Source organism: Hoplias malabaricus, chromosome 10 (genome assembly GCF_029633855.1).
Source record: "Hoplias malabaricus isolate fHopMal1 chromosome 10, fHopMal1.hap1, whole genome shotgun sequence".
In the NCBI taxonomy this organism is placed as follows: Eukaryota; Metazoa; Chordata; class Actinopteri; order Characiformes; family Erythrinidae; genus Hoplias; species Hoplias malabaricus.
This window is the reverse complement of record NC_089809.1, coordinates 9,385,339-9,395,842: the sequence shown is the minus strand read 5'-3', so window position 1 is coordinate 9,395,842 and position 10,504 is coordinate 9,385,339. Positions and strand designations below refer to the sequence as shown.

Below are 10,504 nucleotides of genomic sequence, written 5' to 3'. Positions count from 1 at the left end.
CCAGTGATTCTGGCTAGGCTCCGGACCCTGAACTGCATAAGCGGTTGAAGACAATAAATGAATGAATATCCTGTTTTTTTTTTCTTTTTAAATGTTATTAATATTTTTGTCTATGGGTCCCCTTTTTTTGGCTTGAGCATCTGCCCCCAAATATGTCCGTGCACATACATGATCGTTGGTCAAATGAAATTTTACAGTCACATTGTAAAATGGATTTTCAGGTTTGTTTAGTCATTCAGCATGATTCTTGATGACTTTATAATTCAAATCCAGTGATATCTGAAGGAGCAAAACATTACTGTGGCAACATGTATCTGATTTGGGACCAATTTATTTATTAATGGGGCAAACTTCTGAAACACAGACTAACGAATGACAAGACTTTAATGGTTTTTAATGTTATCATGTTCATAATAAACTTTGTTTAGGGTTATTGTTTACTTTTTCAGTGAACGGACATTGTACACTGAAATTAACAAGTTCTGGTCAAAAAACATATCTATGGGTGGGGAGTTAGACACAAATGGTTAATGTTACTATGCAAGCAATGGGGATGTGACCTTCTCTAGGTGTCCTTTTCATCACATCACGTTCTACACTTCATACTTAAAGAGGACACTCCCAGTTTAACACAGTCAGGATTGCAATCAAGATGAACCAGTTCACCCTCCTCATCCTTATCAGTGCACTTTTCTGCAAAGGTATTTCTAGCATCTCTTTAACAAATTAAATAAATTAATACTATAATTCTTGGCTGTAACAATGGATTGTATTAGGTAATGCACTACTTTTGCTATTTTAGTATTGTTGCTAGTCATTTTTCTATGCCAATTTTGACACATTTCTGTTGGTCTGTTCATAAATAAAATGTGACAACATTATGAGAAACTTTATTATTATTAATAATAATAATTTAAAAAAAAAACATCAAACATGGAGACAACTTGTTTTATTTCACCAGCTAAAGATAATGAATTAATATGTTTAGCGTATATTTAGTCACATTTAATGTATTCAATATATTCCAAATAAATACTTTTTTTATTATTATTACATTGTGTTGAATTAAATACTGTTGTTTATCAGTCAATATCTTATGTTCCAAATTATGTCCTGGATGTGAAAACTTGAAATATAAAAAGTTTACTTCTTGTTGTTTATTTACTATTTTTATTTAATTATCTTAGTCAAAAAGTCACATGGTCAGAAGTATGGATTTACAGAACAACTAAGACAATATCAACACATCTTCTATTTTCTGTATGCTTTTCCAGACAGCTTTACATTAATAATAAATGTATTTCTTATTAGTTTTAAAAATGATTCTTATAATCTACTTAAATTACCTCTACTTGACGTATTGATACTGTTTTTGATGTAGTCACTAATTTCTGTATGAGTGTATACTGTAAATGAAACTAATGCATTTAGAATTTTTCAGCCTTAGTATGTTATATAACATATTCACTTACAAATGGCAAGCTAGGGTTTGATTCCTGACTTAGCAACAACAACACATAAGCCATTAACAGTCCTTGCACAATAATCCCACCACTATTTACCTGCCTCTGTAACTAAAATTGCAAGTTACTTGGGATATGAGTGAATGCTAATTGCCTGAAACTTGACTTAAGCTGTTAGCTTAGCAACAGGATATTCATTATTCATTCATTCATTATCTGTAAGCGCTTATCCAGTTCAGGGTCGCAGTGGGTCCAGAGCCTACCTGGAATCATTGGGCGCAAGGCAGGAATACACCCTGGAGGGGACACCAGTCCTTCACAGGGCAACACAGACACACAGATATACATTCACTCACACCTACGGATACTTTTGAGTCACCAATCCACCTACCAATGTGTGTTTTTGGACTGTGGGACCCTGAGGAAACCCACACGTACACGGGGAGAACAAACCAACTCCTCACAGACAGTCACCCAGAGCGGGAATCGAACCCACAACCTCCAGGCCCCTGGAGCTGTGTGACTGCAACACTACCTGCTGCGCCACCGTGCCGCCCAGATATTCATTATATTAAAACTTATTTTTTTCAGTGCTTTCCCTGACCTGCTATGAATGCATACCAGAGACTTCAGTCCAGTGTAGAGATCAAAAAGTGAATTGTCCATCTGGTCTGTGTGGCAACATGAAAACCACAGCGTATGTTGGTAAGGCTCTTTAATACACAGCGGAACTGCATTCAAGATTTTTTCAGTAAGGATACTTATATTATTTTTGTTTATTTCTTCTCTGTAGGAGGCACTGTATTGGCTGATATGGTAATGAAAAACTGTTCACAGAGTCAGCAGTGTGTCACAGCTTCAGTTAACTTTGGGTTCGCCAAGACCATAATCAGCAACCAGTGCTGTAACACTGACCTTTGCAACTCACAGCGGAAACCAGGTACATTTAACCCTGTGTTCACAAGATATAGGCCAAACCCCCCTTTTTTTGTAAAACTATTTTTTAAAAATAAATCTGTGATATTATACCAGGAAACCCACTCAAAATGTGGGACAGATGCAACATATGAGTGAAAACTTTTTACAGTATTCAAGGAGTGAATATAAGTGAACATATAAATGAAAAAAGGCAGCCAACACAAAAGGCTCACTCTTGGGCAGTAAAGACGGGCCACATTGTATTAGATATCATAAGAGAATTGTCAAAACCACAGTTCAGACAATTTTTTAGTGCAAGATTGCAAAGTTTTAAGGTCGTTCATCATCTGACCTACATAATACTGTGGAAAAAAAAGATAGAAGATACAGAAGATTGTGTGAACGTCAAGCCCTCAGACAGCATTGCACATGGGTGTAGAATTAGCATGGACGGAGGTAACGTGTCCCCACCAATATGCAGCAATTATTGAATCTTCCCACCAATAATTTGACCCCCCCCCCACCCCAATTGACACATATGGCCAGTGCGATTGGCTCTGTCTTACCCTGCTGTCATGTGAGACTCTATCACTACAATTGGTTGTTAGCAGCGCCAAAATTGGAAGGAAAACTTTCCAGACATAAGCGAGTATTACTGTGCAAGACTCAGGTACATCATGGGAACGGATGTAAAATGTAAACTGAGTAAAATGAGAGGAAAAATTAGCCCTGTGTTTAAAAACTGGAGGCAGTTTACAAGCAGCAACACTACAAAACAGCCAGAGGTGGCTAATTTTCTCCTGTACAGGTAGCTAACAGCAAATCATTTCTGAAAAATATAGAAGTACAGATGCCTATGTATAGATTAAAAGGAGTAAACACAATAGGTTGTGTGTTTTATATAAATAAAGTGAGGCATAGTTACGTTTGAAAGGTGTTAGGACTGTGTTTTGTGTTTTACATGTGGACACCAACGTTACTGAACTGTAAATACAATTGTTTGGTTGTTTTTAAGAAATTGAGGCAGATTCATGTGTGTGTCTTCGTGGTGTGTGTGTTTTAAACAATTAAGGAGTAATAGTTGTGTTTGAAAAGCCTCACATATTCACCTATTTATGGTGGAATGGAGAACATAAGCTTGGTAATACACAGCAATAATAAGCGTTTCACTATTAGGTAGCTAGCTAGATGTTTTCCTGATATGATGTACACTTGGTCCTGTGTTTTAATGGATAAAATGGGAAATAAGAAGTGTTTCAAAACAAGTTTTGTTTATAAAAACTAGTGCTAGCTTTAGCTTCGCATAGCTGTTTAATGTGGAAATTAGTATTCAATAAGAAGCTGGACAAAAACACAAATAGGATTTTTAAACAGACCCATTTAAGGTGGAACTAAATGCTTGAATACATGTATAATTGAAAATTGTGAATAATTAGTTCAATATTACATTTGGTTTGTGTGTTTTAAATGTATAAAATGGAATAACATTTGCTTTAAAAAGTTTCAAAAGCCAGTGTTTGTTTAAGGTGGAACAGAGATTTCAAGAACCAATGACTCATAAACGGATATATAAGGTGGAACAACATGTTTGACTACAACAACTGTGGATAAGATCTGCCTCCTAAATGACATTTATGGTGGAAAGGAAAATCAATAAGTAACTCCAGCTTTGTGTAGTAAATGTTTCAGGTGGATTTGGACAGTAAAGACTTGTAAATGCAGGGAAATGGCGGACACGTTCACTTTTATTTTTTTGCGTAGATAGATGTTTTAGTGAAACGATAAACACATTTCTGTGTAAATATGCTGATTATGGTTCATTCTTCTTAGCTATTACGGCCCAAGTTCTTGAATTCGTCTCTTGCTTGTTCATTCAGTTTTCCTCAAACTGGCAACTTGCTCGAGCATCTGGGGAAGAAGGGGACAAGGTAGACAGGTCTCTCCACTGTTTTGAAACAGTATTCTGATTTTAAAAGCTTGGTGTCAGAAATCAACATAAACATACGGTAGATTCATAGGTCCCCACCAATGTCAAGAGCAAATCTACGCCATTGGCATTGCCTCATAACTTTGAACACTGGAAGTGGGTCGGAAAACTATTGTTGCTTAACATAGTCATCAGCTACATTAAGAAATGCAAGGAGAAAGCCATAAACCCATTCTTTGCAGAAACACCTGTGGGTTCTCTGGGCCTAAGCTCATCACAAGTGGTCTGAAAGAAAATAGGAAACCCATAGTGTGGTCAGCAAAGTCGATATTTCATCATGTTTTTTTGTGAAAAAATAGACAATGGCCAAAGACAAAAGGGGCCATCCATAGTGCTTTCCCGGATAGTTGCAAAAGCTGTCATGGGATGGTAGTCCATGGTTTTTCCATTTAGACAACGGCTTGCCTAATCTTGTATGTGCTTCAACAGTGTGATTTCATATACACAGAGTTATGCTTGCCTAAATTTCAGATGACAACTTGTATCAAGCTAGAATGGGCACAAATTCCATTTGCAAAACAATTTGTATCCTCCGTTCCCAAACAAATATAAACCTAAAAGGCAAGATTGCATAATACGGTTGTAAATACGATTCTGTCCCCTTTTGAGTGTGTTGTAGGCATCAAATTTTGTTTTTATTTACAAAATACTCTCAAATTGGACACTAAACACCATGGAAATTTTTTCTTTTGTCACTTAAATAAAGGCTGAAGACGATTAATAATTCACAGGTATATGATTCATTTTATTGTCTTTTACAGAAAAAAATTACATTTTAGAAAAACAGGATTTATAGTATTAACATCAAATGCTAGATTATGAGCTGCTAAAAAGAGAGTAAACTCTTTTTTGTAAAGTTGCTCTTCTGGTTTGGAGTAATCCATTAAGATATTACATTATTTCATAGATGCAATGTACAGGGTTCCTAATGGCTTTCAGTGTTACACGTGCAATGGGGAAAACTGCAATTCAATCTTGAACTGTGTTGACAATGAAGACCACTGCATCGAATCAACAGGTAAGAGAATGTCTTAAAACTCAAAAGAAGTACTAGATTTTTTGGACCCAGGGAAAAGCATTTTTTGTCACTTTTCAATTTCATGGACCCTACTCGACTCAGCTTGACTCTACGCAGCTCTTTTGCTTTCTATTAAGCAAATCTGGTACCTGGACGCTGGAAGCAGGTAGTTCTTAGTACCTACTTGTTCAAGGTTCCAAAAGAATAGAGTACAGAATAAACATGACCTGTAAATATTGCAGAATGCTGACAGACCAGAGAGACTTGTCTACAGTACAATGCAGATGTCCAGCACAAACCATCTGCTTGTAAAATCTCCAAGTTATAGTAGTGACCATATTTGTGTTTATCCTACTCACAACAGCTGCTTCTTGAAGTGGTGGCCAATGAAAGACTCCAGCAAGAGATGGACGAGGCTACAAAGAACAGAAAAATTCCACTGCTCTGTATGGGGGCAGAGCTGTGTTCAGTCCCAAAAACAACACCATAATACATGACAAGTAAACAATGCTTAATGTAACCACTGTTCTTGTGGTTGCCAACCATCACCGGCTACAGTTTGGGGGGTGGGAGGGATGGGTGCTTTATAGTGGAACACCAACCAGGAACCAAACAAGTTGAGCGGTGCAGAGTCGAGCACAGCAAGTACAGTGTCGTGGAAAAGCACCATTAGTAAGCTGCAAGACAGTCCTTTTGAAATTAATATTGTTTTCTGGAACATAAAAGTATTACTAATGCAGACACATGGATAAAATGTCATTAAAATGCAGAATATAGTGTATGACGTTATCATTTAGTATACATATATATTCATTCATTGTCTGAAACCGCTTATCCAGGAACTCTGCCAGTCCTCCACAGGGCGACACACATTCACTCACACCTACATTTTTGAGTTGCCAATCCACCTATCAACGTGTGTTTTTGGACTGTGGAAGGAAGGAAACCCACAGGGAGAACACACCAAACTCCTCAAAGGTAGTCACCTGAAGGAAACACACGCGGACACGGAGAACACGCCACACTCCTCACAAACAGTCACCCGGAGGAAACCCACGCAGACACGGGGAGAACACACCACATTCCTCACAGACAGCCACCCGGAGGAAACCCACACTGACACGGGGAGAACACAACACACTCCTCACAGACAGTCACCCGGAGGAAACCCACACGGACACAGGGAGAACACATCACACTCCTCACAGACAGTCACCTGGAGGAAACCCACGCTGACACAGGGAGAACACATCACACTCCTCACAGACAGTCACCTGGAGGAAACCCACGCTGACACAGGGAGAACACACCACACTCCTCACAGACAGTCACCCGGAGGAAACCCACACAGACACAGGGAGAACACTCCACACTCCTCACAGACTGTCACCCGGAGTAGGACTCAAACCCATAACCTCCAGGTCCCTGGAGCTGTGTGACTGCGACATATACCTGCTGCTCCATCGTGCCACACAATTACACAGTGCAAATTATAATTATACACTTCATTACACTACATTATTTTATGACATCACAATCTGCTCAAAGTTTATGCTACTAATGCCCAAGCAACATAACCATCACTCATGACAAATCTTGCATGGAGTGATTGCATAGCAGTCGATATAGTGTAGTACTAACACTGTCCTACCACTATGTTTCATTTTCAGCTTGGACTATATTATCATGCAATAGTTTATATCTATAACATAAAACTGTAACTTTTTTTTTTTTTTTTTTTTTTTTAATTTTCAAACATGTTGTTGCTTGCAGTTGGTGTCGAAGGTCAGAGCATGAGGATGAAAGGATGTGCCACTAGGAGTTTCTGCATGGGCGATTTGAGCTCTCCATTTGTCCATTCCAACACCAACGTGGGCCTTAATTGTTGTAAAGGCAACTTATGTAACAGTGTGAAGAGCCTTAAACAGAACCCCATTTTCCTGGGACTTTTGTTTGCATCAATTATTCTTCAATGAAATCTGCACCTGACAAGCTTTCCAGCATTATTCCTACAAAGAATATATACATATATATATCAATAATATATCACTAGAATAGAGATATAAAGTTTAACATGCAGATTATTTATTGGAAATGCTTTGTACCTGAACATACAATGGCTTTTGTGGGAACTAGAAATCTATAACACTATATACATCTTATTCTATTTTATAACTGACATTTTTGTGGTTCTCAGGTGTACTGGAATTTCTCCTCACAAGCCAATGTAACAGTGTAAATATATTATTGGAGATTTAGTTTTCTGGAAAGTTTGAATTCTTTAACTGGGATCAAGTTTCAAGTTGCTCTGTAGCCCCTTTGTCCTTCAGATGCTTCATGCCTTGGGGTCCACAGCAAGAAAGAAAGAAAGGAACATGAGGTTTGCCTACATCGGAAATCTTATACAGGCCACTTTTGACAGTACCTACATTTCTAGGTATTATATTTCAAATTCAAGAGAAACTGATATGATCTTTACAGGGAAGGTCATTACATTCTTTAACTATAATATTCTTGCTTGTAGCTTTGACCTAAATTCCATTTTGTATGTCTGTGTTCGACCACCAAAGTGAGGTGTCTTTATTTTTCTTTAAGGAACTCTCTGTGTAGTACATTTAAAGACATTTAAATTAAATTGGTTTATTTTGGTGTCAGACGTTTTTATTTTTTGGCTTGGCATTAGAGCTATCAAGATAATGTAGGTAACCAGTAGAAACTGGCTATTAGTGTTCTCCTCCAAGTGTGTTGAACTGAAATAAAATTCTTAACAAGATTCTCATATTTGTTCACTCATGTTTATTTGATTGCTTGTTTGTTTGTGTGTGTTTTAGGAAACCCACAGGAATGCATTTAGACATTTCATGCATATAGACGTTACACATACTTCTTTTCCACAAGTTAACTCAGTTCCCTTGAGTTTTCAAATGTCTTTGACATGTTTCCATCAAAATATCACAAGGATTAAACACAACAGCACTACTGTTGCTGTCTAAACACACCAGTTCAAAACGATCTGGTTCAGCACCTGTTCCTTTAAATTATAACGAGTCACACAGAGCAGGCATGCTGCCTTCTCCTGAAAGTTAATCATCTAGCAACCTCTCATAGACAAACACAACTTTTCTCAGATTCTGTAATCAAGCTACCTTTAAAGCCTGTTCAACACACAGTCAACCCAGTGTGTCTTCATGTGACTTCTGTGTGCTGCTGACATTAGAATGTTAGGATTTGTCTCAGAAAGTTAGTTGATAGTCCCATCCTCCAGAGGGTGCAGTGAAGGGTGTCCAGAAGATAAAACAAAAGTGCTAGCAACAGCCTTTAGTTTAGGGAAGCCTAGAATTTCTGTTTTGGAAAAATCTGGAGCACGTGCACTTAAAATGTAATGTTTCAGGTGAAAGTCTTGTCTGTATAGTCTCACTGGTGCCCTAGTTTTTTATAGAACACTAAATATAAAACCACTACTTATACAGACTCTACACTCTTAAAAATAAAGGTCATAAAAAGGTTTATTTGAGCTATGCCATAGAAGAACTCTTTTTGGTTTAATTAAGAACCATGTTTAACAGGTGTGCGAGTGTGAAAAATCCATTGCTCAATCTTAATGTTATTAACCCATTTAAAAGTATTAGCAAAAATGGTTCTTCATGAAACCAAAAGTGATTCTTCTGTGGCATCGCTCACTTTTTGTAGCACCTTTATTCTTAGTAGAAAGCTATTTAAATGAAAACTATTGTTTATAAGTTGGTGTGGCAGGTTAGCACAACCATGAAAAAAATTCAGTTTTATTATTATTTATTTTTTTTTCAACAAATGCAATTAACCTTTAATGGAATTAAAAAAAGCAAAAGATGAACATAATTTATTATAATTTAAAAGGAAAATATAGCAAGAAACCTGTATAATTGATTGAACACGATCTTCATCAGCCACCAGAGGGAGTGGGAGACAAGTGAAAAGAAGTAAGTAATGGCAGACCAATGCCATTGAAAAAAAAAAAGCTAATATCCTGTTTAACTTTCACTGAATTTGAAGGGGTAGAATTATATGTTCTAAGTGGAATATCATTAGCAATCAAATATGATTCATTTGACAATCAATAAGTAAAGCATCTTCCCTTTCCAATGTATTCTATAAGACTGACCTGTCCTACTTGACCATGTCCCCAAATGACTCCCATTGACTGACTGTGTAAACGCCTTGAGCACATCAGAAACTGAATGGAACCCAACGTTCTGTAGTTGAATAAAGATAAATCAGCTTGTTCTATTTGGGAACAGCAATGGAAGGCACAAATTAGGTGAATATCTGGATTTGAGAGCCCTCAAATCTAAAGGACCTACTCGTAACCTTGGTGTTCTATCTCAATCTTTAAGAACTAGTCACTTAGATCTTGGGTGAAAACTATACATGGAGAAGAAGCATTTGTCTTCTACGCTACTCTTAAATGGAACCAGATGATAGAGAACATTAGAAGAGTCCCAAGCTTTGACACAAGTCCAAGCCAAAAAACATTTATCAGCAGGGTTACAGTTTAACATAAAATTCACTTATTCTGTAACCATACATTAATTCATGCATTGTTTCTGTATTGTATATTCTCATGTCTTTTTAGTTTTATGTTAATAATGATTCTGTGCAAAGGCATTTGTGGTGCTAGATTTTAGGAACATTTTAATGCTTTGATTATTTATTTTAATCTGGTTTAATTTGAATGTTTTAAATGTCTTGTTTTTACTCATTCCTAAATTTTTTTTAACAATTATTATGTGTGTGAATATTTAATCAGATGAACAGGTAAGTTACTGTCTATGATTTGATATCTAAATGGTGGACCAAGAAGGTAGGTGTGTCTAAGAGTGAACACTGAGTGGATAGTGTTTTTTAATAACCTTTTTAAAATCTTTCTTGAATATTCATGCCCATCACTGACTGATACATGTTCTTGTACTTAAAATATGTGAAACCACAAAAATACATTGTTTGCATGCTCTACCTAACTTAACAAATGATAAAGATACAATTGGACCTAAAGATGCATGTTCAATGAAGGATGAACTATTCTAAAATTGTTAATTCATACGCAGCTGTAAATGCAGTAACAATAAAAAAAAATCAAAC

At 36.8% G+C, this 10,504-nt stretch overlaps 1 protein-coding gene across 1 annotated transcript; it reads left to right on the top strand.

Moving 5' to 3' along the window:
- Window positions 1-2,047: 2,047 nt before the first annotated feature.
- Window positions 2,048-7,390, top strand: LOC136708228 (urokinase plasminogen activator surface receptor-like; the record flags this gene model as incomplete). Its single annotated transcript, XM_066682613.1, has 4 exons — window positions 2,048-2,168; window positions 2,257-2,403; window positions 5,276-5,386; window positions 7,160-7,390. Coding segments are annotated over 4 exons (582 nt in total), but the record flags the coding sequence as incomplete, so codon positions are not given.
- Window positions 7,391-10,504: the final 3,114 nt, after the last annotated feature.